A 22,613-nucleotide genomic window follows, 5' to 3' on the forward strand; every position below is an offset into this window, starting at 1 on the left:
TCAGGGGCATGTGACAGTAAAAGCAAACAGACACAGGCTTTGCATTCGATTCTAAACACTATTTACTTTTTATTAAGCAGCATGAGAAATAATTATATCTAGACAAAAATAAACATTTATTTTCCCTGTCTCAGTTTCCTCACCACTCTGAAAAGTTCTTTGGGCTTGGGCAGACACCTCTGGGATGTCCAGGATCCTTCTCCTGCAACTTCAGGCTTCTCTTCCCCTCTCTAGTTCACATAGCTTTCTCTGACCTTGGCTGGTCTCACAGTTAGCCTGGACTCCACTGCTACCAAACTCACACTCTGTTCCTCTCTTCTACTCCAAGCTTCCTGTGTCTTGCTCTGTGCATCCCTTGAATGTGTGCGTTCCCCTCCAAAAACCTGTTTTTTTCTGTTCTGCTAGTGATTTTCCACTCTCCACTTCTCTGCATAGAATCTTGGTCAAACTGGTTTCCCCACTCAGGTAACCTTCTTACTATTCCCATTATTCGGTCAAAGCATAACTGTTAAGGGTAATGACTTTCCATTGCCCCATGTCTGGTAGTACATGCGATAGCCCACTCAGCAAATGATGGAATTCCTCTGTGGATGTGGAATCTGATACAACAATCAGAATTCAGGTAGCATACATAAGGTTAGAACTGCGTCAGCTATTTTTAGTAAAAGTCTCAGACAGATCACATGCAACAAACAAAAATTCACAGACGCCTGTGACCTGAGACTTTTACTAAAAATAATGGGTGGTGGGAGGCTGACTGAAGCACAAATGCGGGGAAGAGAGCCCAAGCCCTGCTGCGTGGGGAGTGGAGAGAAGTGTCCAGTACCCATTGCCGTGAAGCCCAAGGAGAATCTGACTTCCATGAGAATCTTACAGTTAATCATACGTAGACAGATTCCTCAAATCGTCACGACCCAACAATAAATCCTTGAAAAGAGGTTCACACAGCAAATCTGACAAAGATACAAACATGAAAAACCACTTCTCTCTGAATTTCTAGCCTACTATAACTAAGGGCATGTCTAAGACAAACAAGTCAATCTAGGTTACATTGACTTACAACCACCAGAGTAATTAGTGGTGTGGCCATCAGCCACTTCAGTCTCCTTCTCTCACTGGTGCATGTCCTCACCAAGAGTACTTCCACCAACTGAGGCGGGGCAACGTGGTGGGTTAAGAGCCAGGGCTCTTAGCTCCATATAGCTCCCTGCCAGGACCCCAGCAGCCTGCCCAGGTTCTCCGCTCCCCGCTCTGGGGGGTGGGAAAAGAGGAGCTGCCCAGGACTTCTCACCTTCCTGAGCAGGGAGCCTCAGAGCAGCAGCCTGGCTGGGAGCGGGGAAGCCATAGGCAGCCAGGATCTAGCTGCCTGGCTTTTCTGTCAATTTCATGGCTCCAACATGGCAGCTGTGAAATTGACAACAGCACCGTCAAAGTAAATAACAGTACCCTGTTGCCTTAACTACATCAAGGCCTTGTCTACACTGCCTCTTTACAGCGCTGCAACTTTATCACTCAGGGGTGTGAAAAAACACCCCCCTTCCCCCCAGTGCTGCAAGTTTCAGTGCTGTGAAGTGGCAGTGTAGACAGTGCATCAGCGGTGGGAGCCACCTGTAGGGTGCCAGTGGTGGGAGCTACTCCCCTCCTGGAGGCAGTTTTTTTTGCTTTTGTTTTTTAAAATAGTGCTGGGAGAGCACTCTCCCATGCCTCTCGTGGAGGAGTTATGTAGATGTAGTAGGGCACTGACATTAGCAGGACAAGGCTGTAATGTGTACACTGACATAATTATGTCGATGTAAGCCTAATTGTGTAGTGTAGACCAGGCCTAAAAGTAACAAGGAGATTGCTAAACTGGAATAGACAATTTTATTTTGTATTTTCCAGTGTATGCATATAATACTTTCTACAGAAAGACTTCTGCTATTTTGTTACTGATCAGTTGTACTTTCTTCTTATGCAGTAGCTTGGTGGTGTTCCACAAGAGCTCGACCACTCTCCCTTGATGTTAATAAAGGTGTTGGCAACAAGGAGACTGAAATATTCCCATTTTTTTTTTAAAAAAAAAAGATTTTTAAAAATAAAACAAATCCAGACGCTATTTAAGAGCAAGCTATCAGAAACAGGATTTCTGGGAGCTTAAATTGATAACTTTGTTAGACACTCGTAACCCTTCTGCCTGTCAGAGTTGGCAGCAACAAGGGCCGGGTTCAGTATGTAGGGGTTCCATTCCAATAACACAATGCAAAACCGGCTCGAGCCCCCACCCAGTGACCTGGGACAAATACATACCACCCCCGCTGGGCGCCTCCAAGAGGCAATACTTCCCCTCTCGCAAGCACATAGTCTGAGTGTAGCAAAAAGCCTTTTAACAACAGAGAGAAACAATGTGGCATTATGTTGGGGAAACACCACCAACAGGATTCATAACACAACCCATGAGCAAAAAAAAAAAAAACCCACCCCAAGCAAATTGGGGCATGCCCCTTTCCCTTTGGTTCTTGAGTCCAGCAACCCAAAATCATCCAAAGTCTGTCCCTGGTCAGGGCAGCCCCAGAGTTTGAAAGTTCATCTGCAGAGCTTTACCTCCCAACCTGGGTGGAGATGGGGGGGGGGGGGTTTAAAGGGGCACCTTACGTGGTCCAAAACTGATGGCCCCACCTCTCCATGGGGCTCCGCTCTGCCAGCCGCCCCATGAGCTGCTCTAAGCATCCAACAAACCGCTCTGCTCCACAAGCTGCTCTGCTCACCATCCCGCAAATTGCTCTGCTCGCCGTCCCGCAAACTGCTCCACCATATATCTTCAGGCTCCCCCACTACTTAACACAACACTCAGTGATTTCAGCTTAGTAAGTTTAGCTCTTTTGTGATTTCAGCTTGTAGTAGGGGAGCCTCAGTGCTGGTACACCATTAGGCCAAAGTGAGCTCAGCAGCCTGTAACTAGACTCCTAATGGAATCAAAATTAGCTCTGATATTCCACAGTGGAGAGAGGAGGATGTATGTAAGGCCCTCACTAGAGGGCCCATGCCACCAAGTATTAATACCTGTCCCCAGCCTCTCTCAATTCACAGTTTTGGAACCCATGTCCCGTGCCTAGCAAGTGCTACTTAGTTGATGGCGAGTCCCTCCATCATAACAAAAGACCAAGTACAGTTCCACTGACCTTGATTCCCATAATCAGGGTAATAACAATGTATTCTTCCTGCCCCAATAACAGAGATACTGGGGATCCCACAGCAGCCAAAGTGACCATTTGGGCAGCTATGGCCTCATTCTAGGCAGGGTGGGTGTGCCTATGCAAATGAGATCGGCCCCTGAAGTTCAGCCCCTGAAGTTCTTTGCCACATCTCACCACCAGATGTCAGGGTGGAGCTCATCCTGACTGCTTACACACTAAAAATCATGGTCTTAATTAAAAAAAACAAACCTGGATTTATAGCTTATTACAACTGTCTGTAACTCATTAATCCCTCCTTTCTGTCCTATGAACAGGGATGTTAAAGTGACCTTCAATGGTCTAAGAATATGTGCTAACTACTTACACTAAACTATCTGTTAAATTTTATACTTAGCTGTGACAAGGAGTACCTTTCCCAGACCTGAAGAGCTCTGTGCACCCTGAAAGCTTCTCTCTCAACAACAGAAGTTAGTCCAATAAAAAGATATTTCCTCATCCACCTTCTGATTTTAGTCTTTTTTTTTTTAAAATGGGTTGACAGTGGCACAAGGAAATGCTATTACCTTGAGTCTTTAAATATGTGAAAGGACTCTAGCAAGCTGCATGTTGTCAGCTGAAACATTTAATTTAAATATATAGTTATGAAATAGCACCATCTAGTGACAGGTTTCAGAGTAACAGCCGTGTTAGTCTGTATTCACAAAAAGAAAAGGAGGACTTGTGGCACCATCTAGTGTTAAGTTTTGGTTTTAATAGTATGAATGCCTATTGAAAGTTTAAAGCATCAACAAATATGCAACAAATCATCAAAATGAAGTTCATAACCACTCACTGTTCCAGTTATAAGTGTTCCAGTTATAAACAATCATAACAAAAAAGACAGCTGGAAAAAGTCTTATCTTCTGCTCAGGTGAAAGGGATAAGTCAAAATTATTCCCCTCCCTGAACCAATCTCCCCTTCCCCCCCAGGGGAGTCAAAAACTCTTGCCTTGGAAAAGGCCAGATTGTGTTTTAAATTGTGGGCCAAGTCTACAAATGCAGGGACACACTAACCCTGAGCCACACCAGAACTCCCACCAGTGACAATGGGAGCTTTACACAAAGATCTCATGAAAAAAGCCTCCGTGTAGTAACTAAACTGTTCATCATTATGCAACTGTTGCACTAAGCATCATACAGTGTAAAACTGATACAGGGCACCTTTACCACCACTTTTTCTTTGTTGCCATTTGTGCATGCAATTACCTGGTTTGTTTGTATAACTGTGGTAACGGCACGTGCTAATTAAAAACACCAAGTGCTTAACTTATCTGAAAAAGCCACACTCAACTTGGAAATCTGATACTTAACACACCCCACTGAAATGAACAGAGTAGTTCTCACTGAACTGTTTGAGACTCAGGGCACGTCTAAGCAACATCAACTATTGCAACACAACTATGGCGCTGCAGCTGTGCCACTCTACCGCTCCAGAGCGGACACTTCCTACAGTGACAGGAGGTTTTTCCATTTATGTAGGTAATCTGCCTCTCCAACAAGTGGTAGCTAGGTTGACCTAACTGGGTCACTGAGGGCATGCAAATTTTTCACACCTCTGAGCTATGCAGCTAAGTCGAACTAAGTTTTAGATCTAAACGAGGCCTGAGACAGCACTACACAGTCTTCCAGTTATGAACTAATCTTTGCACGCCTAAGGGCTAGAATCTGTTTAAGGTTCTGAAGAACAATCAATCACGTATCTAGATATATACTTCAAGTGGGCTAGATCTAACCCTCTGTTGTGGCTTGGATGTGAGTAGTCAAAGTGACTACCGGTTAGGCAACTGAACCGTAAACATAAAAGCAGAATCCTTAGTTGTAAGTATGACTTCAAACATATTCAATTATATTTATTTTTCTGTTTCTTCAGTGCCGGAACTAAGAATGTGGATGGATAAGAAATGATCGTTGTAACAAAACTTAGGGTATGGCTACACTGGAAACTTCAAAGCGCTGTCACAGGAACACTCCCGCTGCAACGCTTTGAAGTACAAGTGTGGTCGCGCGTGAGTGCTGGGAGAGAGTTCTCCCAGCACTCCTGGTAATCCACCTCCATGAGGGGATTAGCTCAAAACGCTGTCTACACTAGCGATTTAAAGAGCTCAGACTTGCTGTGCTTGGGGTGGGGGTGGGGGATTTTTCACACTCTTGAGCCAGCAATTTAGAGCACTATAAAATGTAAGTGTAGCCAAGCCCTAAATTAAAAGTATGACAGCATATAGGCTCAGAAACCGAGCTTTTACCACACATTATAGGATCTTTATTCCCCCCTCAACAAAAAACACAAAAAAAACCCACCCCCCAAAACACACCTTCAATGGGAAAGGAAAGTCATCTCCTCTATGGTTTAATCTATACCAGAAAATGTTTGTTGGAATAGCTATACTCGCAAACCTGCTTAGCATAGGCTTTTGCAAGTATAGCTTACTCCGGTTCCCCGAACAAAATAATTACACCCCTAACATTATTATACCAGCAAAAAGTTTCTAGTGTATACCTGGTCTAGGTCACTTTCAAATCCAGCAGAGTTTTGAAGAGACCAAATGTTCTTACATTGGATCTGTGGCATTCATCTATGATGGATATTAACCCACCACAGGAAGGGTGGGTTTAAAATCAGGGGGCTATAAGTACACTGTAGCTAGCAACAGGTGCAAAGCACCTTTCCCCACTATACATAGGGATGTGCACGGGTCTCCCTGCATCCATCCTAATTGCTTTCTTCTTCTTTTGGAAACTTTCAACATCCAACAAGATCAAGGAAGAAATTAATAAAATGGAGACTTTATTCAAGGCAATTCAGAAGCAGGTCGGACACAGTCCAGGTTCTGTCTAACTGCCCTGGGCAGTAAGAGGAAACCGAGGGAGGCCAAGGCCACTCCACTCTCACAGTGGAGCACAAGGAGGCACAGGACACAGCTGCAGCCCCACTGAACACTGCTATGCAAAAGATTCTGAGTTGGGGGAGGCGGGTGTGTGGAAAGGGAGCCAGGACACACATGAACCTACAACAGGATACACATACTCAATTTCTTAAAAAAAAAAAAAAAAAAAAAAAACCACAAACCCACCACATCTGAAAGTGAAATTGGACCATTATCAGCTTCAACTTCCGTTAGTGTTTCCACAAGGCTACTGTTAACTATACATTTGCTTTTATACTAATTTCTATTAAGGAACTGAAATGTTACATAACTTTCAAGGGTGGTAGCCCTGAGTGTTGAGGCTCTCCAAACAGACACAGGACCTTTTCTTTAACAACAAGGCAGAAGGCAGAGTGAATGCCATGAACCACACAAGAAGTGCACCATTAGTCTGTAATGAACACCACAGTGTGGCTTTATTGCTACTGCAATAGAGCCAACTACACCATTAAAATATATTTTAAAATATTGGAATATTGAGATTTGTACTTCCACTATGACAAACAGTTCCAAGTAAAAGCTATAGTATATAGGGTATTAAACATTCTCTACTGTTTTGATTTTTTTGAACTGTTTTGTGGACCATTCAAAATGCTTCTCCCACTCCATCAGCAGCCAAGCTGCCAGTTTAGCAGCAGTTTGTAACCCAAGACCATTTCATTTCACTTTCATAAAAACTAATTATTAAATAAATATGTTCACAAGAAAGCAGAATAATTACAAAGTATTGCTGAAATGGCAACTTGGTACAGACAAGCTTAAGTGGGCACAGGAGTTCTACCTATTTTTTCCCCCCCAATAAGAAAATTCTAGTGGCACATTTTTAGAAATTGGTGCATGGATGCAACCAAAACACAACCAAAGTGAAGAGCCACAGTCCAAATTAAAATATAATACCATGATCTATTTTCACAGATCCTCATATATAGAACCCAAACCCCTTTAATACAAAACAGAGTGCAACATAAGAATGACCCCACCGGATCAGACCAGAGGGCCATCTAGCCCAGTATCCTGTCATCCAACAGTGGCCAATCCCAGATGCTTCAGAGGGAATGAACAGAACAAGTAATCAAGTGATCCATCCCAACACCCATTCCCAGCTTCTGACAAACAGAGGCTACGGAAACCATTCCTCCTGATCCTGGCTAATAGCCATTGATGGTCCTATCCTCCTTGAATTTATCTATTTCTTTTTTGAACCCTGTTCAGAGGCCCTCATTCAGGAAGGTGAAAATGGTACGTAAGCAGGAAACAGAGCTGAAATTGAAAGTAGTGAAGAGACAAACATCAAGGTCAAGACTAAGACTTAAGTCAACCTTACAGTAATGTTACCATTCCAGAAAACATAGTAATGTTCATTTAGCACGCAAAAATGTTTTAAAAAATTGTCTTTCCCATAAAAAGTGGGAGGCTTCAATTTATTCAGTGACAAAGTCCTCGCAATGGGACATTATTTCTACGAAACCAAGCGATTGTCCGAGACGTTCTTTTATATGATGCATTTTGGTGCAGCAGCTTGATAGGTTTTCACTCTAATTAGACAGGTGTATTTGATTGTTTTCAGAACAAATCTGCTCTGAGTTTTACTCAAAAAGTAGCTACTTCATTAAAAAGGCAGTTTAAAATTCATAAGGAAAAATATATTAGTTCATAGGGGTGACATTACATCTGAGTTATAAGACTGGACCAACAGGGAAAAGGATGGGCCATCAAAACAGTGGTCAGAACTCTGCTAAAGGAAGAGATGGGAGCTGAGCTACACTGTATGCATCTGGGACTAAGGACCAGGAATTATTTTTATTTATTAAGCAGCAGGAACATTAATTCCATCACAGAATTCTAGTGAACAGATCAATGAAGATAAAATAATTAGAACTCTATCCCCATTATTCAGCAACCCATTTATTCTGTATTTCATAATACAATTTGACTAGCTGAAATGTACTGAAAATTATGAGTCATTTCAAAATTTGAAGAGCTGTCAATTTAGCTGGTATTTTTAAAATGGCTCCAGTTTTTCCTTTTTGGACACTCACTGATACCAATATCCAATCTGTTACTATTATTTACAATTTTAATCCACCTACTTCATTATCCAGAAAAGTAGCCTTATAGATAAGTGTGACTTTTTACAATGTTTCCCAAAAGAGCAATATTTCATTTATAGCCATGCCTTTTATATGCCAAACACTTTTCAAATGCTCAATGAGAGTCCCAGCTCCAAGCAACTCACAATCAAAGGACAAATGAAAGCAGATATAGGAAAAGACAAAAATAGGTGATCTATACACAGTTAAGACTCCTGCTCTCAGTGAATTGAAGTGAGATTTACAATGGGGGGCCCACACAGAAAAGCTCAAGAGGTTGCACTATGCAGTGGGAGGCCTCAAGGAAGAAAGTACAGAGGTGACCGTGCTAGAGATTCGCAAATGGTGGACAAGGCCGAGAATAGGAGCAGTGTGTAGGGAACAGATAGGAAGCTTGACTAGGGAGGGGAAGAGTTCTGTAAAGCTTTGAAGGTGGCAGCAGGAAGCTTAAATTTGATGTGCTAGCAGATGAGGAGTCAGTGGAGAAATTCAAAGAGGGAAGTTACAGGATCCAGTTAACAGACAAGGAAGCGGAGCTTAGCAGCTGTATTTTGTACAAATGTGCATATTTGAGATGCCAGAGAGAATGAACTGCAGTAGCCAAGGTGAAGAACAAGAGCCTGAATGGGAGATTTCATTGTGGGAATGGAAAGGACAGATGCTGGAGGTGTTGAAGGGTAGGATTTTGATAAGGCCTGGATATGTGGGGCAAAGGAAAAGGAGGAGTCAAACAATTTTGATATTTGGGATTGGGCGACAAGTTAAGATACTAGTATTCTTGACAATCAGAGGGAAGATAAGGAATTCTGTTTTGTCAGTGTTAAAATGACAAGACATCAAGATGAGGGATTGGATGAAAATGTTACTGGTGAAGAGACAGATTTGTGACTCATCAGCATAGAAATGCATTGCCGCAGACGTGTTTTTTGCTAACTGCTCATTCCCATAGACCATTATGGGCTCTAAGTTGAAAAAGCTTTATATATTGTGTGCTACTGCATCAAAGGCAGCCTTGTTAGCAACCCTTAAAACTGAACTGGAGTTGGTGTCTGGCCATTCTTAGAAGGCCCCTGACTCTGGCATTCTCCTTTGACTAAAAAAGGCCAGAATCTGCAGAGCTGGAGAGCACACTACAGGTCTATCTATTCTCACGACTGTTATGAGGGGGCTGACTTTTCACCTATGAGTTTTTAGATCTAATTTAAGGGATCGACAGACTGTCAGTATGGTGTATGCTTACCAAAAGGATGTATGTGTGCTTAGTGACAAGTGAGCATTATCATTTTAAAAATAAAAAGAAAAGGAGTACTTGTGGCACCTGAAAGCTTATGCTCAAATAAATTGGTTAGTCTCTAAGGTGCCACAAGTACTCCTTTTCTTTTTGCGAACACAGACTAACACGGCTGCTACTCTGAAACCTTTAAAAATAAAATAAGCTGTTGGAGGATACACTAGATAAGAGTCTAAAAACTACTCTGCCCAAAATCCTGAATCTACTAGACAGTCCTGGAACAGGGCCAAAAACATCTGCTAGACCAAATGACAACCATAGGTCAGACGGTTCATGAACTGCCAGACTGAGGAACAAATGCTTTATACCAGTGGAAAACTGGGAATCAGTTATTTTGCCTTTGTTAAGAAAGTCAATTTGTTAAAAAAACCTTCAGTACTTTTGTTTAAATTGTTTTTTAGAGAAGAGTTAAATTTGGCTATATGAAAAGACTAGACAATACATTAGAGATAAATATTTTATTCTATTTGTAGGATGTATTCTATTCTAAAAAGAATGTAAGAAACAGTTGACATTACTGATAGTCTGGACTGATAAATAAAACCATGGAAAGATTTATCAAATAGTTTAGAAGGCAGAGTGGCAGAGTAATACTTGCAACTCATACGCTTTCTACCCAAGCAAACAAAAAAGGTAGATATCATCCCCCTTTTTTATGGATGGAAACACTGACCAGCAACATTAACTTGCTTGCACAAGACTACAATGTGAGCAAGTATTAGAGCCTGCAAAGGAACCTAGGTCTGCTGTCTCCCACTTTCTTGTCACTAAACCACATTGCCTCACAGGCTTGTGTCCATAGTTGTGCCTTTGGGAACTTCCAGTCGAGTCTCTAAATATTTTCACTTTTCATACATATATGGAAGTTGATCCTGCAGATCTTACCACAAAGAGTTCAAATCTCCCTCAGTTACAAAGCTGTAATGACGGTAGGTCAATGTGTTATAGGCATTAACTGAGGGCAGTAATAGAACCCAAGAATAACCCTGGCACTTGGGTCTCCACTATCTTGCAAACTCTGTAGTTATTTACACATGTGCAAAGCAAGCATAAGGTGAGTGTAACACTACAGTTCATTTCATGCTCACTTTGCACATATACAAAATGGCTAAATATCGTAAAGCAACTGACAGGTTAACAGTCCTCACTGTCATGAAATGTAATTGGATTGCCTGCTATTCCCTGGGATACAGCAACAGTACCGTTCATTCTAAAAATATTAGAACAGGTAATTTAGCTATCCTACCTCCAAGAACGAGACTTTTTTTTTTTAAGTGCAAGGTAATATGCGTGTCCCATTTTGTACCCTAACACTCCACTCCCCATTTTCAACAGCTGCTATCTTTCATTTCCCATTATTGCTCCACTGCTTCCTTACCTGTAGCTACCTGACCTGTAGCTGCTTCGGTGTTGCTTACATTAATTATAACTATGTTGGCAGCTAAATCAGTACAATCACTGAGAAGTACCACCCCTGCATGTGATGTACACATCTCTTTCATAGAAGTAGCCCGCAAACTCTTTAAAGGAGACACCTGCAGTTGGTTCAAGTATGAAAAGAGCACACGGTAAGCCATCATACTTTATTGATTAGGAAACCTTACAAGCCACACAGAACGAATTGTTCTGCCCCACTGTTAATGGTAGAGTTTACTAAAATTTTACTTGTTCATATCTTCAAAGTCATTTCATGGCTTCAACTGAATTAGGTGAAAAAAGTTAAAACTATTGGATTCTTCTGAAAAGTCAGATGAAAGAGGCTTTAAAAAAAAAAACCCTCAACTTTTATTTGAAGTTAATGGGAGTTGGAGGTACTCAGCACCTCTGGTTCTGAGTCACATTGGTTTTCTGTGAAAAAACTGTGCACTATTCCCAAGGGCTAGAAGCAACATAAAGGTGTTAATGTCAACAATAAAAAAAAAAAAAAAGAAAGAAAAAAAAAGCTAAAAACTCACTCACTGTCTTCTGTGGGGAGGACCTGCAGGGAATAAATCCATTCTATTATATCATCTTTGTTCACCACATCTAAGGAATCCAACATATCCAGACCAGAGAGTGCGAAAAATGCAATTGTCAACCTAAAAGAAAAAGATACGACTTTCACTTCCCACCATAAATTTCACACTGGAGGTTAACAAAATTTAATACAAAAAATGAAAAAAAAAAAATCAAACTTCAACTTTCTGATCTTGAGGAGTGAGACACATTAAGTACAGTATAGCTTCTACATAAGGAACTTTACCTGCAACAGTGTTTTAAAATTTACTTATTTCTATACTCTTGAATGAGGCTCTTCATTACATGAATCACATTTCCTTTGGTATGATTAATGAAGTGCCATATATTTAAGTATTTGCACTGAAAGAAAAGTGAATCAAACACACTAGCTTGCTAGTGGCAAGCCAAGCCTCTGAGGACATGTCTCCGCTGCAATGACACCTGCAACTCAGGTTGACCTGGGCCTCTGCAAAGTGACTCGGGCTTGCAGGGCTCGGGTTAAGGAGCTGTTTAATTGCAGTGTAGATGTTCGGTCTCAGGCTGCAGCCCAAGCTCTGGGACCCTCCAACTTCCCAGCATCCTAGAGCCCAGGCTCAAGCATGAGCCCAAACAGGTCTACACAGCAATTAAACAGCCCCTTAGCCTGAGCCAGCTGGCATGGGCCAGCCTTGGGGTTTTTAATTGCAGTTTAGACATACCTTTAGAGCAGCGGTGTCCAATAGAAATTTGATGCTAGCCACACTTGTGGTTTTGAGTTTTTCTTATTAGCCACATTATAAAAAAGCCACATGCATTAGCCACAATTAAATAGCCCATTAGCCACATGTGGCTAGTGGCGAAGGTACTGGACACCGCTGCCTTAGAGGCTTGTCACAAGCACATGGGCTGAGAATTGTTAAGGACAGCTAATGGACATTAGGGTAAGAGGAATGGAAGGAACACAAATCAAACAAAACCATTATTCAAAAAGGTTCCTGGGAATAAGGAGGTAGAAATGAGACAAGAATGTAATGGGTACTCTTACCTCAAGTACAAAGCCAGCCCCTGTGAACACGCACATATATATTCTTTCTAAAGCCGCAGGAGTTTTGGTAACAGAGTGTAGCAGTTGTCACACTCATATTTCTGAGTTGTGCTCAGACAAGACTTTCTTCCGTGTAATATCTTAGGTCACATTGCTAAAACGTGCATTTTCTCAAAGAGTGCCGCATGTGACAGTACTGTATCTTTGTTCTTGTCATGAAATATCAAGCACAGAATACCATACATCCACATTAGTACAAATACATAAGATGTCTGAGGTAAATCAAGTGAAAGCTAATTTGGGAACAATGATGATTCTATGGTAGTGTCAAAGACACATCCAAATATAGAGATATAACAGCAGGCTGTCCACCGAAAACTCTTCCATGGAGCCAAATGGTCTTTTTAATTAGAGAGCTGCAAAGTTCTTTGAGCAGCACAAGATTAACCCTTCAAGGCTTCTTACAGTGGTACCTTTAGATGATTATATCTGTGCCACCACTCTAGTCTTTGTGAACAGTATCACGGCAAAAACATTTTGAGTCAACAAAATGGAAAGCTGATCTATAGACTTCATTTATAGCATCCCATTTTGGCACAAACATCAAATTGGCAATATTATGAAATAGTGTGTGATGGTTGTTTCACCTGCCACTTCAGGTACTGCATAAATTTCAATTTATAGTCAAGTGTCAAACATATATTTGACATATTTCACACATTTGCCTCCAAACTGAAATCTATGAAGTCAGGAGGCTCGTACAAATGAAGGGGTCCAACAGATATACTGATTTGGAGTCCCCTGCTTGCTTTTTCTTTTTTTAAAAAAATCAAGCCTCAGTCTGAAGTTAGAGAAAAAGGTCCATACTGATTACCAAAAGACTCAGAACTCCTGGTCCTCAGGTATGGACAGAGAATATATTTTTCAAGTACAATTCAAAAACCTTTTTAAAATGACTATTTGAGATGTTGAACAAGCAACACAGGAAAAGTACCATGATGTATCACAAACTTCAAGTAGACTTGACTCAAGGGACAGAATATCTTATGGTTTTCTCCTTGTAAAAGAGCGCTGCAAGCACTTACAGCACTGAGTGTGATGCTAAGAATTACATTACTAAACTATCACTAAAAAGTTACCATTGTTACCATTGCTATGCAGCACAGAATAGCTAGAGAGAATTAGATATTCTCTCCATTTATTCTAGTTGTTCAGGATACCGCTGCTTTTAATTAAATTGAAAATTTAAACCTGAAAATACTAATAAACCCCAAAAGTTGGTAGAATACCTGAAAATGTTACAAACTGATAATAAGTTAAATCAGCTGAAGTTATTTCAACATCATGCCCCATTATGCAGTAGGTACAAACACTACTGATGTTTAATTATTTAATTAAGTACACCATAGAAGCTACAGTGCAGTTAAAGATTCTCCGTACCACTAAACAGCCAGTAAATGGAGGGCTCCTAAAAGTGGTATCAGCACTCGCTTAATCAAAAATATTGCGGACAGACTCCATGCAAGTTTCAACACAACTCCGCTAATACACCTCAAACATGGTTTACAAAACCATGCTATTTTAGATGCCCAACTGTGCAATGTTTTGGTGACATCAATAAATGTCTAGTGAGCACTAGCTTTAAGAGCTTCAAACTCATTTTCACTTTTGACCTGCACTGGTATTTCAATGCAGAGATCAAAGACTATATAAATTGTGCAATAGATTAGTGAAGTAATTAATGAAATGTATGGTAGGAAGGGAGAAAAAGGACAATGTCTAAATCTGTCTTCCAGATAGTTGCAGATACTGGGAAATTCAAGTGTAAAAGTATAACTAGGCAGGCCAAAAAAAGAATTTGAAGAACAACTAACAAAAGATAAAAAAAAAGTTACTGTTAGTTAAGTACATCAGAAGCAGGAAACCTGCCAAATAGTGGGGCCACTGGATGACTGAGGTGCTGAAAAGAGCATTAAAAGGAAGATAAGGCCATTGTGGAGAAGCTAAATGAATTTTTGCATCAGCCTTCACTGCAGAGATGTGTGAGGGAGATTCCTACACCTGAGCCATTCTTTTTAGTGAACAAATCTGTGGAACTGTCCCAGATTGAGATGACAAAAGAAGAGGTTTTAGATCAATCTGATAAATTAAATAGTAATAAATCACCAGCACCAGATGGTATTCTACCAGATGCCCACAAGCTTTGAAGGAACTCAAAAATGAAATCGCAGCACAACTGCCTATAGTATGTAACCTATCATTTAAATTAGCTTCTGTTCCAGATGTCTGGAGGATGGCTAATGTGACACCAATTTTTTAAAAAGGGTTCCGAGGCAACCCTGGCAATTAAAGGCCAGTAACCCTAACTTTAGTAGCAGGCAAACTGGTTGAAACTATAGTAAAGAACAGAATTATTAGACATATTGATGAACACTATTTGTTGGGGGGGAAGAGTCAACACAGCTTTTGTAAAGGGAAATCATGACTCACCAAACCACCATAATTCTCTGAGACGGTCAAACAAACATGTGGACAAGGGTGATCCAATGCATATAGTGCACAAGCCTTTGAGAAGATCCCTCACCAAAGCCTCTTAAGCAAACTAAGCAATCACGGGATAAGAGGGCAGGTCCTCTCATGGATCAGTAACTGCTTAAAAGACAGGAAAAACAAAGGGTATGTTTTCAGAGTGGAGAGAGGTAAACAGCGGTGGCCCCCAGGAATCTGTACTGGGACCAGTGCTGTTCAACATACTCAAATGATCTAGAAAAAGGGATAAAGAGTGAGGTGATAAAGTTTGCACTCTTTACAAAATTACTCAAGATAGTACAAAGCAGTCTATGAAGAGTTACAAAGGGATCTCACAAAACTGGGAGATGGGGCGACCAAATGGCAAATGAAACTCAATGTTGATAAATGCAAAGTAATTCTTATAGGAAAAAATAATACCACCTTTACACACAAAATGATGGGGTATAAATTAGCTGTTACAACTTAAGAAAGAGATCCTGGAGTCATCATAGATTGTTTTCAGAAAACATCCACTCAATGTGCAGCAGCAGTCCAAAAAAGCTAACAATGTTAGGAATATCTATCCCTTTCCTCATGTTTATGACAGTGAGTATAATAACGCCACTATATAAATCCATGGTATGCCCACACCTTGAATACTGCGTGCAGTTCCTGTCCCCCATCTCAAAAAAGATGTTAGAAATGGAAAAGGTACAGAGAAAAGCAACAAAAATGATTAGGGGTATGGAACAGTTTCTATATAAGGAAAGATTAAAAAGACTGGAACTATTCAGCTTGGAAAAGAGATGACTAAGGGGAGATATGATAGAGGTCTATAAAATCATGAATGGTGTGGAGAAATTGAATAAGGAAGTATTATTTACCCCTTTCACGTAACACAAAAACAAAAGATAACACAATGAAATTAACAGCAGCTTTAAAACGAACAAAAGGAACTACTTCACACAATGCATGGGTCAATCTGTGGAACTCATTGCTAGGGGATGTGGGGAAGATCAAAAGTATAAGTGGTCAAAAAAGAATTACGCAAGTTCACGGAGGATAGGTCCATCAAAGGCTATTAGCCAAGACAGTCCAGGATGCAACCCCCTGCTCTGGGTGTCCCTAAGCACCTGACTGCCAGATCCTGGGACTGGACAAAAGGGGATAATTGCCTTGTCCTGTTCATTCCCTCTGAAGCATCTGGCATTGACCACCGTTGGAAGACAGAATACTGGGCTACATGAACCACTGTTCTGACCCAGTATGGTCTTTCGTATGTTCTTATGAAATACAACATAAGGAATAAACCACCCTATATGGGCCCCAAAGTGACAGATGTGACCTATTACTTCTTTTCCATCTCTAGGACTTCATGCATATTTCACCCTTTTGTCACGTACCCATAGATCACTGTATGTCTCGGATTAAAAAATAAAATAAAAATTCTCTTATCTGCTCTCAAGCTCCCACAGGCATTTTACCTTCCTGTCTTTTCCCTCCTATTTGTTTATTTTGGGTTTTCCCTATGAGCAGAAGTTCTGTGGATCTTCTTTGCTGCCAGAGTGGGTAAACTTTAAAAGTTTTTTTTTAAAATAAACTTGTTTTAAATTTATGATAAATTATGTTACAGTCTAAATTTGCTATAATCTGTTCACATCATTTAAATAAAATAAAAACTAATATGCTGAAACTCAACCTTTATGAGTTAATGGCTGCTTTTTATATTCAGAGTCAGGGAGAAACACCTTTAACTTCTGACACCAAGCCTTATAAATAGCACAGTATGTCACCTACTACATTAAACAGTTAAATAATTTCCACTCTTTATAATGGAGTGAATGATAGTATTTACCCTTCCCCCATACCCAAAATATCAGTACTTTCAGCCAGTACAGAACAACTTTTGCCTTCTTTATTTTTGATATCAGGTTAGCAAAATGCTTGAAGCCATTCATCAAAGTAACCTAGAATTGTTCAGAGTGTAATTTCTAATGTGGATTTAAACAATTAAGTAGGAAAAAAAATCTAATAATTTTAATTAACCCAGTTAATACAAAAGTTAAAAATCTTTGCTTTGGGCATTTTAAATAGGATTCCAATTTCTATTCAAATGCAGCTTGGAATTAGTCATGATCAAAAAGTTAGGTATCCAGTAAATAAGAAATACATCATTCACCAGTTTCCACCACAGTACTTTCTGCATTTTGTACCTGAATAACGTACATTGACTTCTCCAGTTACTTTAACAGATGTACAAGTATAGTATATTCTCCTGGTTAGCAGAAAGAATGATCAAAACTAGTGCAACGACTATATTCAGTTGTAAATAATAAAACTGACATCTTAATGGCTACATCAACCAATGAGAATTCATTTTCTCAAGATTCAAAGTACACATGGAAAACAAAAAACTCAGATTATAATTTAAATTATTGCTTTAAAACAAGTGACTTAATTAATCCAACCTGCATGCCTGCTGACCTTAAGTACACACAGCAGGGAGGAGCTCCTTCCAGTGTGAGGAGAACAGCCACAAGGACTGGAAGGATCACCTACTTACCTTTCTCTTAGCTACTTTTGTCCCGGATGGCCTTAGGAGGATAAAAACTGCAGCCCTGACTACACTAGTATTTGCAAGTGCTCTCACATCGCTGCTCTAACACTCGTGGGAATACTAGTTTAGAAAGAGCAATAGTATTTTACCACAGTGACATCCAAACTTTCATGATCAGAAAATATTTTGGTAGGAACAGGTATGCCCTACGTACACCCCCCTCCCGCCCGCTATTACTACCAGCAGGGCAGCTGCACCGGCGATCGTGCAACGGCGGCCGTTTTCCCATCACAGGCTGGCGCGGCCACCCGCAGGAGGGAAAGAGCAGCTCAACGCACGCTACCCAGAGCCCCAGCACGAGCTGTCCCTGAGCAGCAGCAGCTGCGAACCGCCTGTCCGGTACCCGCGCGCTAACGGGATCAGGTGCGAGCGGCTGCGCTGAGGCCTGCCCGGAAGCTGGACGCGTGGAAACTAGATCCAGAGACCATGTCACAAACCAGACCCCAGCGCTAGGGCCTCAGAGTGGCCGAGACGCGAGCGGGCCGGACCCCGCGTCCGGGAGTCGGCTACGACCAGAATCCGACCTGGAGACGCCTCGATGTGACGGGCCCTAGGACAGCTCCAACGGCCCCCCCTCAGCCCCGCACACACGCCCCCCACTTTGCGGCCCTCTCCCTCCAGCGCCTCCCCAACCGGGCCGGTACCTGCTAGTCTCCAGGGACGAGTATCTCTCAGGCAGGATCTGCAGGCAGCGCTGGAAAAAGCGCACGTGCCGCTCCTTCAGGAAATCCAACCGCTCCTCATCCCCGATGCCCGGATCCTCCTCTGGCGCCGCCATCTTATCCGCCCTCCCCACCCTGGCAGCCACCTGGCGCGCACAATCTGCGTCACCAGCCACATCCGGCGCGAGCAACGCCCGATTGGTCACGTGATCTCGAGGGTAACGTGTTCTTCGTGACTCAAGGACGCAACACTGGCGGCCCGGGCCGCAAGCTGGGCTAGCTGGTTTTTGGAGGCGTGGCCAGAACGTGACTTGCCACGTGCCTGCCCGCAGTGGTTCCATTCAGGCGCCCAAGCGAGGTAGAGCCGCTTCTCCCGTGCTCACTGCGCGGTGGAATGAATTATGGGAGCATCAAGCTACGATTACTAATAGTGATAGCGCTCTGGTTTGTTCATAGTTTGTATTTCCAAATCATTTTTTAACTTTTATTGCTGTGATTCGTAGACTACCCAATAAATGATGTTTGAAAGTTTCTTTATAACCAAGGACATCACCAACTGATGTTTTCACAGATTCAAATTTGCCTCAACTAATGTAGTAGCATTAATATTTCTCCTTAAATGATGTCTGAGTAGTAAATATATAGTGAGATGAGGCATAGGAACATAAGCATAGCCCACAACCTTCATCCTGTCTCTGTTCCATTCTCTCATCCTTTTAGAGAAGTCCTCCTTTCTCTTTCCTCATTCTCAGGTTCCCTGTTCAAACCTTGCCTCTTCCCATTCTCCTGTGCTTGCTTCCTATTCGCTCCTCCCCACTTCTCAAGCTGAAGAGCCCACTGCTAAACTCCAATTGCCTTCTGCCAAACTCCATCTTCTTTCCCTCCTACTCCCCAATCCAATCATCATAAGTCAAATCATGTGAATTTAAAAAATTTCTTACACAACAGTGTACACAAGATAAATGCCCTCTGATGCTGTTCTTCAAGCTTTTCTTCTTTTCAGAATATTGAAAATAAGATTCTTGCCACAAAAGGAGAAATGTACACTAAGTCTCTTAATTAGTCTGAAAAACTGTTGTTGTGCATGTAACTGTCGATGATGCATCTGATTTGATGACATAGTATCTGCTACATCTGAGCACAGACACTGTAGAATCAGTGGTAAGCCCATAATCATTTATCCCTCTCCAGTGATATAAACCAAATTAAAAGTCAGGGTTGAAAGTGGCACACAGGAAGCCCAGCAGAGATATTTATGATGTGCCTCTCTCTAGTCTCTAGGGAGGGTACTTGTTTCATTCCTCAGTCTTGCAGTCTGTGGTAGCATTATATTCTGCCTAATTAATTAAGGTTAACATTAAGTGCTCAAAGAAAGGCACCTTCCTTCTCTCAGGTGTTCATGTTGTTGAGCTATTTCTACATTGATTTTATGCTATTGACCAGCCTGTTTTCACTGCTGTTATTAAAGAAATCCTGGCAGTTTAGCACCTTTTTTTCTGCCCTACAAAGTATGCCATAGCATCTTGTCTAATTTTAGAGATACAGGTTCCAACCTCTGTCCTTTTGCAAGCAGACATATCAGTGGCATTGTAACTGAATTTTCTTCTCATCTGAGTACAGAATTTTAATAGAACACTTATCATATATACCTTTAGTGATCCATTGTTTCCATGTGCCCTCTACCAAAGGTTGGAACTTTTTAATATATTTATGGAATATAGCACACCCTATTCAGAGTCAAATACCAAATATTCCTATGATGCACTGACTATCTCGGGCATGGCAGACTTAAAACACCTTCCAACACATATAGCTTACTTATTTTAATGGAAGAATTGCCCTTTTCTGTCCTAATATATTGGACCATTTGATATATTTAGCTGCATTTGCAAACACTCCTTCAAATATACACTCTCATGTTAATCTTAAAGTGCAGTTGCATGGAGAACAAAAATGGAAGACGTACGCAACCAGTATGCAGCAAATATACTCATTTTAAAGAAAAGTGCCCACGAAGAATATTCATGTTTAGCCACAATAGAAGGTGTAACAAAAAACAAAAGGTAATTTGAATAATACTGTCAACTTCACAAGTTACCAAAAATGTATTTGTTTTGAGTTTCTCTCTACAGTGGAAGGAAATTCTCAACTGTGTAATTTAGAATAACCAATATGAGATGACTTTGTAGATCTACACCTATTCTTGCAGGGCAGAATTGTTCCCCAGAGTACATTTCATAGTGGTTTGATCCAGTCTTTTAACAGAACCAACAAATGAAGTTATTTGTGTGAATTACTTGTAAATTAAATCAACATTACTTTTTTTGTAATTTCATAATTTTAAATGAGTCATTTTTAAAAAGCATTATTCATTGTTTTAGAAAAGAGGTTCTCAACCAGGGGGTCACAAGGTTATTACATGGGGGGGGGTCTCGAGCTGTCAGCTTCCACCCCAAACCCCACTTCACCTCCAGCATTAAAAAATATATATTTAACACTATTATAAAAGTGTTTTTAATTTATAAGGGGAGGGGGGGTTGCACTCAGAGGCTTGCAGTGTGAAAGGGGTCACCAGTACAAAAGTTTGAGAACCACTGTTTTAGAAGGCTGTTTAGAATTAATTTATATTTTCCATCGCTCTATTGCTCCTGTGAATAACACATTACGAATCAGGCCTTAGCATTATGAAAATTCCAGCTTCTAGTACCAATACTTTGAGAAATTTAGAATAAATGGCCTGATTCTCCAGCATAAACATCGCCTAAACCCACCAGATCTAGTAAGATGATTTCCTCTGCACAGATCCTCAAGCGGCATAGAGCCAACACAGTAACTTAAATAGCACCTTCTTCCTAACTACTGGCAAAGGGGAATGGCTGAACCATGCGATATCTGCCATAACAGCTCACTGGGGCCACTCATGGCCAGTGTAATTTACACCATGGACTGGTCCAATGCCCAGAATGAAGACAGCAGATAGGTAGTTTTTACATCCTGTAGGAGGAATATAGGTCCATGTTAGAATTGGGTGAACTCTGGTTTTAAACAGAGTGTGGATTTTGATGCGAGTCAGGCCCAAAGCATGCGACCAAAAAGAATGAGATCATGAGAACGAAGGGTTGTTTGTGTCAAACTTGTAGTGATCCTGGAAATAATAGTATTATCTTATTTAAAGTTTGGGCTAAGCAATAGCAATAAAGAGAAAATGTTAACTGGGCACCAGGTGCAGTAAATAATTGGTTAGAAATGCAGAGTCCAGTAGCTACAGAAAAATAGGGCAAAGTGAGATAAGGGGAAAAAGCTTGAAGCAAGCAGAATATAGCCCCAAACTGCTTGAGTTAATTTTAGCTAAGGTCCAATAATAGCAGTGACATCATTTTATTGCAATAGCATGTAAAAAGCAAGGTTTTCTAGACATTCTTTGTCAGAGCTTTTCCTTACCCCTCTGGAGACGCACACTGGGAAGGTATCTCCCAGGCCTGACCCAGTTGTGAGTAGTCAGCCAATGCTTATAACTGCATTGTTGCTGGGTATAGAATATAAGGCAGTATATGCTTATATTGATATTTTGGATGTAACCAACACTAGCTGAGATTTCAACTAATAAAGGAATGCTTGTGTGGAAACTGAGTTGTGGTAAACCTTAAACTTAAAAGGGAAATTATTTCCAATACCGTCCGTATAGCAGTCCTTGCTGTGAGATGCACTAATTTCTCCTCAAAAACCACCTGGGATCTGGCTGAAAGTTTCTTTCCCAGTTGAGGAGCAAGGTATAGAGTTAATACTGTGAAAACTCAGATTTCTCAGGATCTTTAGATGTATTGTTTTACTGCATAGTAAAAAAATGGAATTTTGTGGGATTAATACATTCACAAAAAATATATATATACTAATTTGGGGGAGTGAATAAAAACTGTAGAGGCAGATTCAATTGCACAGAGCCTGACTCTTAGATAAGTTTCTCAGTGAGAAACTAGATTGACCCGTAACCACCATTTTAAAAAATACTGGATCAAGTATAGTACTAATGTACATTTTCTATTGGCAATAGTTTTCCTTAATTTTTGTTACTTAATAAATACCAACTCTGACCTGAAAAATAATGTTAAGAGTATTCAATGTACACACAACTCCTATAAATAAAACTGATGGAAATAAGAGTTCTTTCAAATCTTTGTTTATGGCACTGGTGATGTCATGTATGAATTAAAACTAGTAGATGAACCAGAATATCTGCACTCCAGATATTTCAGGATATTAAGAAGGTTGTAACTTAAAAAGTTA

General features: G+C 40.8%; 1 protein-coding gene across 4 annotated transcripts in view; it reads right to left on the reverse strand.

Annotated features, from left to right (window-relative positions):
* The window catches only part of PGGT1B (protein geranylgeranyltransferase type I subunit beta), a 67,141-nt gene extending 48,658 nt beyond the window's left edge, over nt 1-18,483 (reverse strand). The window contains exons 1-4 of one of the 4 annotated variants that reach the window (XM_074954021.1): nt 18,312-18,415; nt 15,030-15,188; nt 12,540-12,748; nt 11,477-11,595 (exon numbers count right to left, since the gene is read on the reverse strand). In XM_074954021.1, the coding sequence (XP_074810122.1) occupies nt 11,477-11,558 (82 nt within the window). In that variant the 5' untranslated portion in view covers nt 11,559-11,595; nt 12,540-12,748; nt 15,030-15,188; nt 18,312-18,415. Of the gene's footprint in view, nt 1-11,476; nt 11,596-12,539; nt 12,749-15,029; nt 15,189-18,092; nt 18,112-18,311 lie in introns of those variants that run through there. The other 3 variants (XM_074954020.1, XM_074954019.1, XM_074954022.1) reach the window with 3 other exon arrangements.
* Nucleotides 18,484-22,613: the final 4,130 nt, after the last annotated feature.

This window comes from Natator depressus, chromosome 5 (assembly GCF_965152275.1).
Source record: "Natator depressus isolate rNatDep1 chromosome 5, rNatDep2.hap1, whole genome shotgun sequence".
NCBI lineage: Eukaryota > Metazoa > Chordata > Testudines > Cheloniidae > Natator > Natator depressus.